The 20,267-nt window shown below is 35.4% G+C and overlaps 2 protein-coding genes across 7 annotated transcripts in view; both read left to right on the top strand.

Annotated features, from left to right (window-relative positions):
* Positions 1–9,306, top strand: part of LOC145666711 (uncharacterized) — a 32,138-nt gene extending 22,832 nt beyond the window's left edge. For all 6 annotated transcript variants that reach the window (XM_081734220.1, XM_081734219.1, XM_081734223.1 and 3 more), the window contains 2 exons: positions 2,136–2,275; positions 4,937–9,306. In XM_081734220.1, coding sequence (XP_081590346.1) covers positions 2,136–2,275; positions 4,937–5,308 — 512 coding nt within the window. In that variant the 3' untranslated portion in view covers positions 5,309–9,306. The remainder of the gene's footprint in view (positions 1–2,135; positions 2,276–4,936) is intronic.
* Positions 1–20,267, top strand: part of LOC145666712 (putative G-protein coupled receptor No9) — a 601,808-nt gene that overhangs the window by 379,252 nt on the left and 202,289 nt on the right. The window lies entirely within an intron of this gene.

Below are 20,267 nucleotides of genomic sequence, written 5' to 3'. Positions count from 1 at the left end.
ATAACTCATACTTTTATAGGTAGAATGAGATATTTTTAAATGGCATGCTTACTTTATTAGATACCGTCACGATACTTGTAGGATATATTAGAGGGATGCCAAAGTTTATTTTAAGATAGTTTTTGTGTGTTTGGTAGCAGTGGTGCCAGCTAACAGAAAATTTTATTTTCCGATTTTAGGGAAAATTTTGGAAAATCTCCCTTTTGTCTTTATTATTTCCCTCTTGCTGGCTACATTGGAAGAAACGTACCACTATCTGAAAGCCTCTTCTTTGACCTAGAGGATGCACCATAAAAGTTTCAATAAGATAATTTATTAGGGAAGCTGTAGCTCCGATATATCTTGATTTTTGCTCCTGAGGCGTAAAAACTGTCGAAATTTCATGTGTATGATGACAGATTTTTTTTCTTTCTCTCCTTGCATCTAAGCCAGCGACTTCAGGTTTTCACTGTACCTTATCAACAGACCAAAAATATTTTTAGGTGATTTGGACCGATGTAGCAACAGTGGTGCTGAATACAAAGAATCTTGAAAATCGGTTAGGGAAGTTTTTGTAAATTTTCACCCTACATTTCCCTCAATATTTCCCTCCCATTGGCAACAGTGCAACGTAACCTACATGAAAAATAGCAACATCCCTTTTCTAACAAACTAGGCCTTAACCAAATCAATCGGATTAATGGTTTTTGAGCAATAACTCACTAACTGAAAATGTAGGGAAACGCCAAAAATGACCTGGGTCCGAAAGGGATAATCAGACAATTTTTTTCGTATAGGTACAAAGAAATGAACGATATGTAAGTTACGAGGGCTTCGACTCAAGTTCTGCTGATTATTTCACGTATCTGCAACATAAATCAATAAATAATAGTTCTCAGAAAAAAAACACATTTGAAAAAAAAATGAAAAAGAACGGCTTTTTATTAAAAAAAACTTCACAGTAAAAAAACGTTTTTTTACAACACTAATTGTAAGACTCACGTAGTATGTTAAATATAATTAAGTATTTGAGTGTGTGAGTAGTGCAAATAAGTTTCATTTGGTAATACAGGAATGGTTTTCCAGTACTTTATGTGAAGCGAGCAAGTGTTGCGATTTTTTTTTTTTTTTAAATGATATGTGCCATCCTGGGATCGTTCGTCAGTCAACTTGGCAATATCACACGCCTGCTTTAATACGCTCGCCGAACATATGTACATGATTAAATGTACATTTATATGAAAATCATAATCTACACTAAACAGTTTTAGGTTTAGCTTGACATTTCACTGAACTTCAAAACGAGCTAAATCTCTCTATTGATACGCTTTCTCAGTTCTGAAGAAACGTTATCTTACAAAATATACAAGAACTCTTCTGAACAACATCAGATCAATTTAAAACTTGATATACGTATTAACAATAAACTTCTTTAAAAGCTATCATAGTTTGGTTTCGAACAAATGAGAGTAATTCAAGTTATGAATTGTTGAAGTCAGCCCTCCGTTCCAACTTGTCGAAAACCAGCACTTTGTTTTAACATACGGTAGACATTTAACGAAACCTTAAAACTTGTTCTTTACTTAATTTAACCCAGATTTTTTTTTAGCTTAGCTTAGCTTAGCTTTATGTACTTCTAGGAGTAAGCATTTTATTTATATCTAAACTCGTGTGTCTATAGTTTCCTCATGACAGCAAATATGTTATAAATTTCGACGCGACCACATTTTAATACCAGCAATAAATTTTGTAAAAATTAATGATTAAATTGTGGCTATTTTCTGTGAATTAAACAATTAATATGATCGTACTTGAATTGTACATCGTACTTGAATGGATTTAAATGTCAGTCTACTTCTCTTTTCACCCTATAGAAACTGAAAGTACACCGAATGTCAACCTCACTTTTTAGTCACATTCGTATAGTGTAAAATCGTAGTAAAAATGGAAACTACTCATTGGATCTGTATCAAAACTAATCCAACGTATGCGTAGTTAGAAACCAATGCAATTAGGATATGGTATTTGGTATTCAATACATTGTATCCATTAGGTTTCGTAATGTGATATTATTCATGTTATATAGGCATATTCTTTTAAGACGTTACAGTTTAAAGCAATTGTACTAATTACATTTACATTTTTTATACTTACAGGAGCCAGAAATGTAATTCTGCTGCTACTTTTAGGTAGACATTTTCCTCCTGTTACTTCGTCGGTAAAGAGGAAAGATAGCGGAGGATACTGGAAGCCAACAAAGTTAGAAGCGCAGCAGGGATTCCTTTTTCATGTTAAGGTATGTTGCTTTTTAAGTTAAATACCGTATAGTAGAAATAGAGAAGTATATGGATCAAATAAAACCTGAGGAAGAAATAAAATGAAAAAGTGCAAAGGAAGAGTGGATGTTTGCGTCAGATCAATCGAAAGATTGTTTATTCGAGATACATTGTTAAATGATTCAAAAAGGTGGTCTAAATCGAGTAACTGTTTCTTCGAGTTTCATAATAAATTTTCGAAATCCCATAAATATTCAGTTATATATATTCGAATTATATATATATATATATATATATATATATATATATATATATATATATATATATATATATATATATATATATATATATATATATATATATTGCTGTAAGTTATATTTCAAATTTTCTGAAAGAAGAAATGCGAAGGTTTAGAGAGAAAGAAATTACTAACACTCATTCTCTCTGTCAGAACAGAGGAAATATATATATGACACTTTAGTATTGAGTCTGACGTCACTTTCTTTTTCAACTCTTCGCATTTCTTGTTTCAGATAGTTTACAATGTAACCTAGCAGCAACCAGCAAAATTTAAATGTATGTGAAATTAATTTTTATGGTTACGTTTCATCGAAAGTTTGAGGGGACACATTACATTTGTTGGCACTATTTAATTATTCACATGTACTTTTGCACAGCCGAACGTGAGTTTCGTTATCGACGCTGCAGAAAGGGGAAAATTGATTCTCAAGTTTTAAGATCATTTCCATATTGCAGCTAAAGCGAACGTAGCAGAAAAATCAGTGTAATGTCAAAACTCACAAGTTCGATATAAAGTTGGACGGTGCTTTCTTGTATAAAACTTATACAGCTGGATAACGCGTCTCAAACTGGTTCAGTGTACGGAGTCTAATTTTTCGCAATCTCTTAGTCATAGTGAGACCTTCAGGTAGAAAATGATGTTACTTATGTCCAAACGAATTATAGCTACCAAATATCAATTTGGTATAAAATGTGTCGTTGTGGCCAAATTGAAAGCGTTCCGTACTCACTTCCAAGTCGGCTACAAATACACTTCACATGCATTGATACTAGGTGGCTCTTGTGCGTTTGTTACATTACATCACTTGCAACCTCCAAATTTCGCCCTTGATAAGGGGCTGCGAAAAATGAAACTCCCCTACACTGAATCAGTTGGTCACGTCCTCCGCCACCATAAGTTTTATACAGCTTGGCGCCCCACTTCGTACCGTATTCTTATCACTCATTGCGCAACATAATTTTATATGAATTTACACATAAAGCCCCAAAAGCAGGGGAAGAAAATCGTGTTTTGTGTGTGTGTAATTTTTATCAACGAACAGTTTTTTTTTCTAATTCTTAAATTAGAATTGCGATTTTATCTTTTTGTTTAGTGGCACAGTTCCATTGAATGCTGCTTATAGCGAATATGTGGTTCTAAACGAAAATCATTGTATTGGTACTATTTACCCATTTACTTTACTGAATTGTGATATTTGTACTCAATCTAAAACCCGTCTATAATGCAACTAAATCACGCAATATGTCTTTTTATTTTCGAATTATAAGTAATGTTTAAGGACTGTAATTTTACTAGGTAAAATGTACCCTTATTATCTTTCATGGCTTTGAAAATTTACAGAAAATGCATGAATTTAAGGACCATCGTTTTTTTTTCTTACTCTTTCCAATTTCCCTTTAAGTTCATCCCAGGGGCGAATGCAGGACCGACTTCTGGCGGGGACGGTGGGTTGCCATACTGTTACTTTAAGGGCTCCAAACTTTGGGATGGGTTTTATTTATATATATAAAATAAGAAAGTTTCCTCTTCTGGGGGGGGGCAATTGCCCCCCCCTTGGATCCGCCCCTGGTTCGTCCTAGATAAAGGAAGGCACAGTTTTCATCTTAATACCGTGTTTATATTGTCTCAGAAAGTAAACAACTGCGTCAAGTGCTATATCACCTTAAACGCACTCCCGTGTTGCGGTACAATACCAAAAGTGAAGAAAAAATAAGAGTTCATTTTGATACGTTGAACTTCAATTTACCTTTTCCAGACATAAATTCAACTATATGAGCATATGAGGAAGATTTTTTCACGCGACAAATTGTCAGACTTTTCTTGGTGTAGTAGGAAGCGAATTTTAGATGAGACCTAAAGAAAGACCGAAAGGATCAAATACTCCTAGTAGCTAGTTAACTTTTTCCTCCGCAGTAGTGAATAATTACATAAATGTAATTCCGAAATCGAACCCATTGGAAAGGTTTCATTATCATGTCCACATGGTAATTTGTACATTCTTTTATTATTGGTTGGAACGTCCAAAACTCAAGAATCACGAATCATATTGATGCGCATAAAAATAGCGGTAACCTCACATGCAAACATAAGAAATGCCCCCAGGACTTCTATAATGAAGAATGGAAAGCCAATAAATCACCATCACTTAGCTAGCACCTCGAACCAATACTTTTCGCTAAACGAAACTTCCAAGGCGAAGACTCACTTTCATTGGGCTAATGCTCATACATCCATTGTCTGCAGTATTTCCTCATTCATTGAGCAGAGGGTCCGCATAAATACATACATTAAGATTGTCCCTACAGTAGGTTTTATTTCAAATGCATGATATTTATTCCAGCTTTTGAACATAATCTTATCAAATATTTGTGTTTTGCAGGAAGCATCTGACCTCCAGGCAAATTTAGAAGCACATCATGAGAAGATGAAAAGATTCGGCTGTGGTGTTCAACCTTTGCCTGTAGTTATAGCGAAGGATATAAAAAATACAGAAGCATATTTCGTGTGCATCGAAACTCAGTTATACAGGATGGAAACAATTTTGAAGGCCATGGATATCTGCTTCAAGTGTTTCCATGTATTACACTTGCAGTACCCGAAGGAAAGTGAACAAGCTTGGATATTCATCCAACATCAACAACATGCCTCCAGAATTCATGGGGAAACTGGAAAACATATTTTTAGCTCAACTTTTCTACACGAAAGACCGAAAAACTTACGGCAACAAACAAACATTTTCTGTTCTCATTGAAGAATTACTCTTTCTGGAGCGTATAGGTATCTTCATACATTATGGTGAAAATGAGATAAATATTAAATTTAAGGTATGTGCCATACTGGGAGACAATTTGGGGCTTCATTCGGTTTTGGGTTTCACGGAATCCTTTTCAGCCAATTTTCCATGTAGATTCTGCTTAAGTACGAAAACTGACATTCACAGGCAGGTAAAAGAAGACTGTGATGCTTTACGAACAAAGGAAAATTATAAAGAACAACTTGTTATTGGAGACTGTTCCCAAACTGGTATAAAAGAAGAGTGTGTGTGGCATGTATTATCAAATTTTCACGTTACAGAAAACTATAGCGTAGATATCATGCACGATCTGTTAGAAGGCGTATGTAATTACGATATGAGCCTTATCTTAAACTATTTTGTAAACGAAGTACGAATTTTCACCTTAGAAATGTTGAACAGCAGAATCGGAACCTTCCGAAGTACACCAAGTAATGTTAACAAGCCGCCACCTATATCTTCAGACCACCTTCAAAATAAAAAATTGCATGTATCTGCTTCAGAAATGTTATATCTTGTACGATATTTTGGTTTGATGATGGGAGATTTGGTTCCTTCAGATAATTCTGTTTGGCATTTATACATATTGCTAAGAGAAATCGTAATCATTGCTACTGCAAGAGTCCTTAACGTAAATTGTTCAGAATTGCTTGCTGTTCAAATTCAGGAGCACCATGAACTTTACGTATCGCTATTTGGAGAGACACTAAAGCCCAAACATCATCACATGATACATTATGCACGTATAATTCGTGAAATAGGTCCACTTGTTAACACCTGGAGTATGCGCTATGAATCGAAACATCATCAATCTAAAATGGTAGCCCGAGTTTCCTGCTCCCGAAAAAATATTCTGAAAACACTGAGCCTAAAACATCAGTTACATCTCTGTTATCGATTTCGTCAAAACCACGGATTACATTCAGATCACGAATTAGGACGTGGATCAAGGGTGTTTCTAATGAGAAGTAATCAGTTTCTCGACTATTCAACGTCTCTGCCTCCTTCTTTGCATAAAGAATGCCTTAGTGTAAGTTGGTGTAGATATAAAGGGTATGTGTTTCACGTACAGATGGTTGTCTTCGAAATTGAAGAAGACGGTCCAGTTTTTTACTGTATACATCAAATTTTGTCGGATGAATATTCCAACATTTTCCTTCTGTGTAAATGCTTAAAAACAGTGGGATACAGTGAACATTATTGTGCTTATGAAATAAGTTTCACCGACCAGTGGAACTGTATCGACATTAATAATTTTCTTTCAGGACCCCCTACTTATTTTAAAGAGATGAGTAATGGAGCCTTATACGTTTCTGTTTGTTTGTAATGTATTTTGTTATTCAGCAACATGAAAGATTTTGACAACTAATACTGTGACAATACTAACTGATATTAGGCCTTAAAGGGTATTAGTTATTGTTTAGAAAACAACATTGGCACGGATAAATTAGGTAGGGCTTATGAAGCATAAAGAAGTGAAGTATGAAATACAGAAAGGCACAAGTTAATATTACAGTAAAGGGGGCGCAAAGATGTAAACATGGTTACACTAACGTGTTCGTTTTCAGCCACACTATGGTTTCCACTGACTTGGAAATCCTTAGAAAGTCAGGGAATTCTTGAAACTACAAAAACTGGAAATATGAGGCTTTATATATATGAGGATTTTACAGGTCTGCTGCGTTTATTTGTGCCTCACCTGGCTATTTGGTAGGTGATATATTACAAAAGAAAGTAATTTGGTTTGCAAATCTTTCGTATCTTCAATCACACAAAAAATATACACATGTACACACAGCTTGGAAAGAGAATACCACCTTTATTCGGCACATTCTTCAAACTTAGACAACAAACTAGACGTGGACGATTTTAGTTCTCTTTTTATAAATATTATTAAATGGGTATCCCTATTAATAAAAAAGAAACTAAAATTGTCCGTATGTGATTGGAGGTGCTCTTTTGGAGCCGTGTCTACATGTGTAGATTAAGAAACTCTAGTTGGTTGGTATTGTTTCTTTTACATTATATATAAATCTTGGAATTTGTAATTGTGAACCTGGAAAAGTCAGAGAATTCTCCATCGTGAAAAAATTAGAACCCTGCTAACAATTCTCAGAATGTAACAATTTATCCTTGTGTTTTTCCATTATCTACTGTAATCACTAATGAAGGCTTTCTGCATTCTATACTTTCTCAGTTCTTTATTCAACCTTCCTACCTATATACGCGTTCCCATGTTGCTGTTTAAACACTAACTAATACTCATTAAAGCACAATGATGTTCTGCAAAGTGTTATTTTGCAACGTATGTAGATAGATTGTAATGTCTTACAATTACGATTTTATATACAAAGGTTGATTGCATACAAGTTACAATATAGTAATTTAATGAACAGTTGGTAATAAATTAAAGATTTAACGTTACTGTCATACCATTCAAGTTTCTAGTACGGTCTCGTCTATCATAAAATTCTTGTGGAAACAGTTAAGTAATTTCTACTAGTGTTACACTGCACGTTTCGCCCAGACATCTTCTGTCCATCCCTCACAAGTAATTTTGGGGCTGTGAGTTAGATTTGGGTGGCTTATGGAAGATTTTTTTGTAGCGTCAAAGTGTATACGATCATTCTTGTAAGTAAAATGCCAACAAAAGCTGTCTCAGAGCGATGTAATTAGTAAACCATGGGGAGAAGGTGGGCTTCTATTGAAGTTTCTGTAGCTCAGGATATTGCCTGCAAATACTTTTATAAGCATGCCGCTGCGATGTTAAACCTTTTCCTTGTCGTCTGTTGTTTCTTATTTGAAATCTAGTTAAAAGCTACATAATACTGGTACAGTTACATATAAAATTGACTAGTCTCAAATAAATGTTTAGTTTGTATTTGAAAGTTTTATTACGTATACAGAGTGGCCCAAAAATAAGTATACAGTCCCGTACTGATCGGCTCATGACATTTTATATCATTTACTTATTATTATCCATACATGTTTAACTTAGTTTCTTCGTTATTTGTTCTTAATTTCTTTTCACTTATACCTAAAGCTCGGAACAGACCGAAGGAAATAAATGTATTATCTTAATAAGTTAAAATGTCAAAGTTGATCGATATTGGTCTATATACCTACTTTTGGGCCATCCTGTAGTTTATTATCAAGTGGTGTGCAATTTAGTGGACGACCATGACGGTAGTGATTTAAGCACATTAAAGATATTGTCAAATTCTTTTGTACTGTTGCATAATACTAGCTGGTGAAACATTTTACACAACAGATGTGTTCTTAATAAAGTCTATCAAATTGTGTATGAGGTCTGTTATATTCTTTAATAACTGGAAGTCCCCAGTAGGTTGTAATAAACATTATGTAATTAACACGTCCATGTTTGTATGTTAAATACTAAGTAAAAATTTATTTTTTTAATGCAAATGTTTATATGGTAAATGTAAATGTATTATTCGTTGTGAGCATCTGGAAAAATGCTCTGCTTTTGTTTCTGTACAATGTGTTCTTGACTAAGTAAAGTCTATAAATGTCTGGTAAAAGTACAGTGTGTAAAACAGTCTCTAGTAGAGTGTAATCAGAAAGTTTGATTGCTAATGTTCATGTTTGTATAGTAAATATTCAAAGAGAAACATTCCTTTTAAATACTTATATGGTAAATGTAAATTTAGTTTTTATATTTAGCATCTAGAAAAAATACTCTTCTTTTGATTTCGATGTTGTGTGCTAATAGTATAGTATTTGATACGAAAACACAAAAGTGTAGTATTTAGTAGGGTTTAATAAATATTTCAGTTAATTCACTTAATTGTGAGAATAAGTTTCATTTATAACGTTTCGGTAGTAAAGTGAAAGTAAAATATGTCTTTGTAAAGTTACGTAATTGTCACTTTTCTTTTGAAGGAAGTTCTAAACAAATTCTGTATATATTTTTTCATAAAAACATGTTACTCAAATGAGTCTTTCTATTACGTCTAACCTTGCTTATTCGGGGTACGTGGGGGTTCCACCTCATAATCTTCTTTACTGCTCTACAGTCTTCCCTCATTATTGTAAATCAAGGTTTACGGAGGACAGAGTTTGTAAAGGCAATCAAGTAGAATTCCCGGTTGATCCGTCACTCGATAATAAAACTTTTCCTGTGTGGAAAATAAGTTTGTAAATAAAGTTTAATTATGGTCTTTTGCTTTAAAAACGCTTTGTTCAAGTTTATGGTAGCTTCTGTCGTCATCTGGTAGGCAGATGTGAAATTCATTTTTCCCCACACTTTCGGAGGTGTATAGCTATGCCGCTTCCCACTTCTGAAGTTCTTTCTTAAATAGGCTTTGGTTTCATGCGAGGAATCTCTGGTCTGAGTTTTTAATATTGTTTATGAGACGCCCTGTACATTTTTTTTTACCATGGTCCTATCGTTTGTCGTAAACCATTCATTTACACTTCACTTATTCGATTCTGTAATAAAGAAGTGATCAAGAAATATACCGTCTAGGGACCGAGATCGCTGTTGAACACATACAAGAGAGGAAATTAGTGCGAGGTATTACATGCATAGAATTGGAGAACATTCACTGCTTTCCCACCTGCAATTTATTTTGAATGGAATGCATGTCCTGAGTCTGTATTGTATTTGTTACTATAGTGTCTTCATACGATATAATGAAAGTGTATATTGCATTGCTGGTATAAGCAACGCATTTTTCAAGTTTCCAGAGTTTTTTTTTTTTCAGAGGCTATATTGTACCTGTTACTATACTATGTTTTCGTACGATGTAATAAAGGTTTATATTATATTGGTAATAATTACGGCGCTAATTCAAGCATCCGTAGTGCAGTTTTTATTTTTTTTTTATTTTTAGCTAAAACTTATACTTTTGCCCTTGTAGATACAAATAGCAGTGTATCATTGTGAAAACAAAATACATGAAAGAAATTGAAAATTTGTGTGGTACAAATTGAAAAAAGTTGCTATTCAAGGGTAGGATACAATAGAGCAAAATAGTTCTTATACAGGGGCAAGGTAATACGTAACGTAATCTTGTAAGACACGCCTCCGTTTCTCAGGACCAAACTGCGTTATGGAAGCTAGAAAAAGCGCTATCGAAAGCGTGTCGTATGCACTATCAATGCTATGTAGACTTTCAAGCCATCGTACGAACAGCCACATAGCATGGTAATAGGTACAATAAGACACAGGTACAGTAAGGGACACTTCAGGATGGTACACCCATATGGAAATTTACGTCAAAAGTGTACCATCCAGAGGTGTCCCTTACTGTACAATATAGACTCTACAAAGATTTTACGAACAACTATACAGTCTAGTAGGGGGTACAATATTGGCTTTCACGACATGGTTCGACCAACTATATATTATAGTATCTGGTACAATATGGACTCTCAACAGATCGTACGAACAACCATCAAACATAGTTGGCAGTACAATCCAACATCGTTCCAGCAGCAATATAGTATAGTGCACGATACAATATGGACACCACGGATATTGTATTGCCAACAATGTAGTATTGTTACAGTTGCCATGCTGTATGGTTGCAGACACGATATAAACAGCGAAGATATTGTCAGGTGTACCACACTCTATGGTCACGACAACAACAATATATTGTAGTAGCAACAATACAGTATGGTGGAAGCTACAATCGTCGCTCCAATAATATCGTATCTCTAGCAATGCAGTACTGTTCGTCTTACAATATTTTATCGTCCTCACAGCAATACAGCATTGCATTTTCAACTATATAGTATTGTTACGTGTATTGTCTACTTTTGAGATGTGGTTTTTGCAACTATACTGTATTGTACTTCCAGCTACATCTTGTCTATATAGTTGGAAATACCAGCTAAAACCGTTGTTCATTGAACAATAATATAGTTCCTTTACCCCAATTTTATTGTAAATCTAGCTATATCATTTCAACAATATTTTATGGTATCAGTAGCCTAGAAGCATGGTCGTCACTTTTTTAACCATGCAGTATTGTAACTGTCACCCATTTTCTGGCTTTTCTAACTATACTTGTTTTTTGCGTGAAAGCTATTTTCGCTCATAAGACAGATATTCACTGATAGTGTGGCGACGTCGAGATACTTATTCATTAGAATAGAATTAGAATAAAATATAGAATTAACTATATATATATATATATATATATATATATATATATATATATATATATATATATATATATATATATATATATATATATAGACTTCTCAGTTGGCACTGAAACGCGAAGACGGAATATTTGGTGGTCAATCCTTTGAGTTGACAATTATCTTCAGAAGAGTGCAGACACAAAGTTCTAAATATGCTGGTACCTTTTCCGTTGCACCGATTTTCTTCTCTTCAAGCACAGATTTGAACGATATTCTCAACATCTGTGAATAAGGTACGAGAATTGGTATAGACCAAACAAATGATGTAATTTTATCTTAACTACTATTTCAATATTAATTTTGTGTACACGTACAAAATCATAAAGGAAAGGTTTAGATAATTTTTTCCCCATTTGATTTTTTTGTAAGAAAATTCTCTTGTTAATACTTCCTGGGAAGTAAATCAAGTTACTCTATTTTTTTTTAGAATTTTGCCAATTAAATATAGTAGTTCACGTGTAATTAATGTGCATTTCATATGAAGTTTAATGGGTGAACTAGTGGTTAGCGGTAACACTATCTTACATAGTTTAATAATTGAAGACTCGCTGTATAAAACAATCTAAGTGTCAACTTGAAATTCTTTCACTTATTATTTTAATACGTTTATGCCTTATTTAGATTTTCATTCTACTTCTAAGCAATAGTACAGAGCGTTCAAAAAGTCTCTATACACCTGAATTCTCACATATTCAAAGCAACGAGAAAATTATTTTACTCAAAATTTATTATATTTTATGGCATAAAAGCACTATGTACAGGGTGTAGCATATATACACACATTTTCACAGCAAATGTTGGAAATGTCCCCCATGAGCCTCCAAACATGCTTCCACACGTTTCTTCTTGTTCTCAAATACTCTCACAAGTTGTTTATGTGGAATGCTTTGAGCAAAATCTCGAATAGCTGTTTCGAGTTCTTGTAGCGTGTGGGGGTTCCCTTTATAAACAAAATTCTTTGCATAACCCCCGAAGTAAAAATCCGGAGGATACAAGTCAGGAGACCGAGGTGGCCACAATCCCTTTGAAATTATTCGATCTCCAAAAACCTCTTGCAGTAATCTCATGAATTGGCGAGCTGTATGTGCTGTAGCGCCATGTTGTTGTATCCAAGCATTACGAATTTCTTCTTCCGTTAGTTCTCCCACGAACTGGTGAATAATTTCACAATAACGAGTTGAATCTATTGTTTGTCTGAAAAATATGGGGCCGACTATTCTTCTTCTGGATATTGCAATCCACATCCCTACCTTGTGGTCATGCAGAGAAACTTCATGTATGACATGTGGGTTTTCTGCGCACCATAAACGTGAGTTCTGGGCATTGACGTAATCTGATAAATGAAACCAGGCCTCATCAGTAAAAGAAACATTATCCAAAACATCGTCAGACTTGTCCATAACAAACCGTGTAATCCATTCACAATACTGCACTCGTTTTACACTGTCGGGAGGAAGTAACTGCTGCACCGCACTCACCTTATACGGGATAAGACGCAGTTTCTTACGAACCGCCTTTTGTGCCGTACCAACACTTATTGCTTCTTCCTGGGCAAGTTTTCGAAGTGGTTTATGGAGGCTACGTTGCATTGCATCCGATGTGTGTAGCATTTTTTCTTCATCGAGCACTGACGGTCTACCACTTCGATCATATTCCAATACCGTTCCAATGTCTCTAAATTTATCGATCAGTGCCCTTACAGTGTGACGATTTGGAACAGGTGTATCCGGAAACCTAGCTGCAAACTTATCTTTGACTGTCTGTTTGTACTCACCTTGTTCACGGAACACATGTTCAACCAGGAATATTCGTTGTTCCAAAGTTAACACCATTGTTTCAGAGACCGCTAACTAGATGCAACAATCACTTCAACGTCACTTTGCCGACTGGAATCTAAGAAAGAAACTTCACGCAAGGCGATAATATAGCAGTGTTGCAAACCTTCGCATAAAATTTTATTTCATGTGACTTTGAATCCGACTTTGACTTGCCACGATTCAGGTGTATAGAGACTTTTTGAACGCTCTGTGTTTTTCTATTTTGTGATGCTTGGGCACAATTCACTTTTGTTTTGTCTCTACTGATACAAAAACTATTATTTTTGGCACTTACATTGTTTTCTACAGCAGGTTTTCAATTATGGATCTTCAACAGTGGCAACATCAGTCCTAATCTTGCGAGGTGATAAGCGAAGGGATAGAGATATTTTAGGGAAGACAGCTATTTTTTGTATACCAAAAATAATAATTTTGTATTTCTTTACCTACATTACAATGCAACGTCTCTGAGGGGCAATCGCAGTGGGGGGGGAGGCGAGCAAAGCCACATGATACGTCCACCTCCTATCCTTCTCTAGTGTCGTCACTCACGTTCAAACGTGTGAAATATCTGTTTCGAAACATTCCAATGCCAAGAGTTTTTTTTTTACATTCCTGCCTCCCTTCCCCTCTACTCACTTCCATCGTTATGTTTTGGCGCCATATGTGTGCACAAAGAGTGCACAATGACTCAGCGGTTGTACGAAACTCTGGTGCAAGGAGTTCCTGGTTCATACACAATTAATACGAGTTTCTGCTATACTCCTCCAGTTTCTCATATTCACGTCCGCTCAAAATGGAGTTGCTTCTTGTGCTAAATGCTCACATCGCAACGTAAGTCAAGGTAATGTATAATACAAGTTAGACAAACTATTCGGAAAGAATTAAAATCGTCAGAAATCTAATATAAATAAAATAATAAAGAGTTTGTCTGTCTGTCTGTGTGTGGCCTGGGGACCATACGAGTGGACCAAGAGTTACTAAATGTGGGTCACGGGTACCTTGGTTCACACCCCAGACCAAGACGAAATGTTTTTGTTTCAGATTTCGAACCAGGGGGTCTCAGGGGGCGTTTACCGGGACATGTAAAAGTAGTAGAAAATGACAAATATTAGTGTCGAATTCATAGTTTTCGCTGGGGAAACTCCAATTGCATTACCTTCCAAATTCACCTCTTTCAGCTGCGGGGCGGGGGTCACCGGAAGGGATACTGAGATATGTAAAAAAAAAAAAAATCCAAAATGACCAATATTAGTGTCAAATCCATAGTTTTTGCAGTCGCTGAGATGAATGGTGATACTCGCATAGGCGTTGATTTCCAAATACAGCCGCCATGCAAAGAACGGGTATTTCAGCTAGTTTTAAATATGGTTACACAGAAAAATCATAATTGGTGTATCAATTTTAAGAAAAGGGAAATAGGTGAAACAAAAGAAATTAATAGAAAAATTGAAAGTCAACACTTATACGTACTTCCTAAACAACGGGAAGAAATAAGGTATTCCCTATATGTTTCCAAGAGCACTTCAATATTTAGAAAACACGGACAGAAATATGTCTTCTTCGCTAATTTCAAATTTGTTTAATAATTTTGTTTTAATAACTTGAGAACCGGGCAATTGACGAATAAATTTGAAAACTGAATTTTTAAATATTAAAATATCCTTTAATAAAATGTTGGCATTAGCTTTCTTTATATAAAGGAACGAAAATAAATGAAGAAAAATGCAAAATATACAACTAATTTAAAAGGAGCGTTTTAGTTACATATGAAAGTAAACATTTATTCAAAAATCGTATGTTAATACTGAAATTAACGTACTTTTTGTTTAATGAAACAATAACGGTGTTACGTTAAATGTGTATGTTCATTAATAACATTTGGAATCCGCATGCAACTTAACCTGCATGTGTTCTGTAGAGACAAAGATTTTTACCTTGGACTTGAAGTATCTAGAAGTAGTTCAAATGTCTCTTTAACTCTTTAAGAAACAGACCCAGTTACCCTTCTTGAAGGCAAGCTGATACAAGATTGGAAAGACAAGGCACTAACGGAACTCGTATAAAGTAATTGTTAGAGCTGGTTCCACGCCATCGACCTTTGATTGACAAGCGGAAACTCTATTAGACAGGCTCCACAGCCCAGCAGTGTTTTCCTCTGATTTCTACAGAATCTCTTTTACCAAATACTAGTTTGTGTAGGCTTTACTAACGGTATCTATTTTTAAAAAAATTCACAGTTCTAATATTGTTTTAGCGTTTAACGAGAAAAAGTGATCCAAATATATGAGGGATATACCGATTGAGATATCTCATTGAGCTGATCAAAATTATACGATTATAAATTTCCATACGTAATTTTCGAAAAACAAAAAACGAGAAAAAAACTTTTTTAAACCTAGAAATTAATGCTATACAATAACAAGGCTACATACTAAAATGAAACTGGTATTGAAGTATATCTTCATTCAGATTTTTCACCATAACATAACAGAACGACACTATATAGTATGGTTAATGAGATTGAGCCCAAAATCATGAGCCCAAAATCATGAAAATAACTAACATTTTATTTTGATTTTTCAATGTTTTCACAGATGAGACATGTGCGATAGAGGATCGGAAACTAAGGTTACAAAGCCTATATTTATGGAGTTTCGTCTGTTATAGAGGAATGAGGAGTGTACCGTAACTTTAATACATGAAGTTGGCAGCTGTGTAGATTTTCAGCCACCTACCACCTTACAGCGCTAGTTGTAGGTAAGCACAAATGGCAACTTGTTTGTCAAACTAGTCTCGCGAAGTAGTCCTCTCACTTGTTCCATTTCTGTGGGGGAAACATGTAACCGCGGCTGAAATTCACCGGCAGCTGGTAGAGGTTTACAGAAAGACGTAATGTCTCGTCCTCATGTCGCAGAATGGTGTCGAAAGTTTGCGGCTGGTAAAGAAAACGTCACCGACGAAGAGCGCAGTGGCCGACCCAGCACGGCATTAACAAATTTGAACACAGCTCACGTGGAGGAGCTGATTCAGGACACCAGGAGGATCACGTTACGATGCCTTATGGCAGCGGTCGCTTCGCTTCAGACAAGGAGTGAAACACTTCGTTCCAACATGGCTGAACACACAAAGACAGGATTTTTACCAGAATTGAATCTTCAAACTCATCTCACGATGCGACAAGTGCCTAAACCAATATGGAGACTATGCCGGCAAATAATATAATCAGTGCTGGATTTACGTATAAGCTAAACAAGCTTATAGCATAGGGTCCCACTTTCTTTTGGGCTCAAAAATTTAAGTAAAGAAAAAAGGACTAGGTGTACATTTTAAAAATAAAGATAAAGACCAAATTAAACCTACATATAGTAACGGTAATTTGTGTTATGAAGACTCCTATGATGTAAATAATGGGGCCCCCTTCTGCTAGTGTGCTAAAATATCAATAGTTTTCTCATTTCTGTATACAGGGTGGGTACGTCCTGCATGCCCTTGTTGCACAGCTGAATAGACAAATGGCCTCATTACCTTCAGTAGCTTAGGGCCTCATCAATATTAAATCCAACACTGAACCTAATATATGTACAATCTCTTGGCTGTATATTTTATAAAATAATATATAGTTTATATACACGTTTCACTGCAGGCTTTGTAGTTTTACTTTCTGTAGATCATATGGAGATGAACAAAATGAAATACTTGCTGGTAAATTTTTATTTGTATATTTCGGAGAAAATGAAATTTTATAGAACTAAAAAGTATGTTTCAACTGTCATTCTAATACAATTGATAGTCCTTATTGTGCTGGGATTCATAATTAATTATTCATTTACAGTATAAACAATATACTCTCTTACGTACAAATACACCCTTAGTACTAACAGTGATGCAAATACTAGTTATAATTATTGACAATTATGACTACTCTTTATTGAAACGTAACGGATTAATCGCGAGAAAAATCAATTATAAATGTACGTGTGTCATTCTAAGAATTGCTAAAGCGACAGAAATAACTGAGGTATGTATAATGACGTGTTCCTCATGAATACTTCTACTATTTCAAACAAATTCCACGTGTTCCATTATGTGGAAAACCATTGCCGAACACTATTCGTGTGTGTAATGTTCTGTAGTATAGGAACAATGCTCTGTTGAAGTTAATTGAAATCACTGGAGTAAGAGAAACAGTATTTCATCAATATTTGCACAAGTAGATACGTCACATTAAACAAGGAAGTACTACGTAAAAATGTTTTTTCTAAATACGGGGTTGTTGGAAAACCACTATTTCATTCCTACAATCTTTATCTGAAGCTGTATTATAATACACAAGAAACCTGAGTATTGTGTGTTCGTTAATAAAAATAGACTCAGACAATAGGGTTGAAGAAAAAATCTTGCTATACTTTTTGTTGCCACATGTTAATGAGGTATACCTGCATTGTCTTGTTGGATAATCTACAGCTTAAGTTCATTCATTAATACGAGGGTTATAAGTAAGGACTAGCAACATTGTCGTCATATTAGTTATAGTTAAGCGAGGACGCTGCTATTTCTGATACTTATAACGGAAAGACAGAAGAATTAACAGCATATAGTGTCTCTTTTGTAGTCTGTGAATGCCGATAAATATGCACTTATGTGATATCGAACTGTCCTAAAGTTATATTTTTGAAGTTGGAACAACGTACTTGGATAAAGATTGAAGGGAAGTCCTAGGCAGAAATACGAAGGACGTCTTATCGCTGTACAAAGCTGAAAAGGGATAAGTTATTACTCTTGCAAATGATCATCTGATTCGTTACAACGTGGAAAGACATTTGTTTCTGGACCAAATCATAGTCATGGACAATACTTGAACACGATTATAGGAATTAGAATTGAAACTAGAGCGCAATGAATGGCACAATTCATCGTTCACTGCTCCTCTCTACATACACTCATGCACAACTCCAGATGCCAGGAAATATAAAGGCAATGTTGATGTAGTGTATTATCGAAAGTGTGTTATGTACATCATGCAGTTCCTCCAGATAAGACGGTGAGTGCTGGGTACTACTGCCGATTCTTAGAACATCATCTTTGATCTTTGGGAATAAAGTGATGCCAGTTTCAAACATGTTTCGTTATTAGTTTTTCATTACAATGCTCGTTGTCACAGTGCTGTTCTTGTGGATGGCATACTCCAACACTGGAAATCCTTGAACATTCCCCGTAAATGGCAATAAAAATGGGATTGTTATTAATGTCCAGCATCTTTTACTAGTGTGGCAGCAGGTCACAAATATGACTATTGACTACGTTAAAGGTATTTAAACGGTTCTACGAAAGGGTTTGGACTCAATGAATGTGTGACCCTGACTTTCGTTCCAACCCTCGCAGATACTCGTTAAGTTCGTACAGTAATGTATATTCCCAAATAATCAAGGAATTCAATTAGCTTTTTCTCCTGTTATAAGTTGCTCCGAAGAGATAGTGATCTTAAAAGTAGAAAACGGCCCAAATATCTCCATACAAAAAGAAGATAATGAGCTGAAACGCTGTCTTCTTTGAAACCAGCATTCCGATAGAAGACCATGTTGTGGTAGCTCTGAGAAAGAATAATCCCTCGCATGCTGAGATAAAGTTGCTTTTCAATCAAGCTGTTGAGAAAATGTGTGCTTCCTGGTTACTATAGGCCAAAGTATGACTACTGTATTGAGCTTCAAATCCTTATAATACATCGTTTTGATTTTTCCTTTTTTTTTAAGAAAAAAAACTTTTTAGCACAACTACTTTGATAGAGTGCACATGCATTAGCAAGAAAACATTTCCTGTTGTAACAAATGGTGTCATGAGCCGGTTCATAACGATTCAGCTAAACCGGTTGTTAAAATTGTCTTTTTACCTTCAGGCTCAGTACTTAGGAAAAAAATAATTCTCTAGTACTACGTATTTTTGAAGATTAATATTCAAAATATCAATATAGAGATGTTATATGATTAAATCCTAGTCACCATTACTAGCATCATTTGAATGAATAATTATAATAACAATACAATAATATAGTAATCGTGAGGTGAGTTGCTTTTGAGTTTGACGTCGCTTCCAGCAGCGAGGCTATATGGGACAGGATCTGCTGATGAACATGGAATCCAAACCGGGAATCGAACCCGAGTGTCCCAAACACTAAGTCAACTTAGTATACTGATCATAGAACTGGTTGTTAAGTGATTTCAATGGCATTACTGATCATAATATATGTTTGTAAGCCTTTATGTTGGAATTCCAAGTCTATGTGCTTTGTTAGGCAATTTGGAGCAGATAACAAATAATTAGCTCCATTGTTTTAACTTTTGAGTGCAAAAGAACTTTAGAGCTACCCTATACTTTTGTAGTAAATCTGATTGCGAATTTTGGGTAAAACTGATGTCAACATAGCTGCAAGTATATGTTTATATTGTTATTCTACTTCCTGGTTCGATCCAGAGTTGCCCAAGCTCGCAAGCCAGGCTGTCGAACTCAATAAATGTGAGTGAACCCGTGCTAGCATAAGCTCTACAAGTGGCTAGCTAGCTCGAGCCTCATTCAGCAAGCGAGTCCAAGCACCAATGAGCTAGTAAGCGCGCACAGAAGCAAGTGTAAGCCTTTATTAGAGTAATAAGCTCGAACTACAGTGATTGCAAGCCCAAATGCGAGTAAGAAGTGCAAAGAGAAGCGAGTCCGAGCCCCAATGAGGCTAGTGATTGCAAGCCCCAATGAAAGTAAGGAGCACGAACTGGAGAGACTGCAAGTTCCAATGAGAGTAATGAGCACGGACAGGATCAGGTGCAAGCCTCAGTAAGAGTAATAAGCGCAAACAGGATCGAATCCAAGCCCCAATGATTCTAGTGAGAGCGAACAGAAGCAATTGCATGCCCCAGAGGCAGTGGTGATCGTGA

The sequence above is a fragment of the Thermobia domestica genome, chromosome 12, assembly GCF_964235325.1.
Source record: "Thermobia domestica chromosome 12, izTheDome1.hap1.1, whole genome shotgun sequence".
NCBI classification, from domain to species: Eukaryota; Metazoa; Arthropoda; class Insecta; order Zygentoma; family Lepismatidae; genus Thermobia; species Thermobia domestica.
This window is presented reverse-complemented; position numbering and strand designations above follow the sequence as displayed.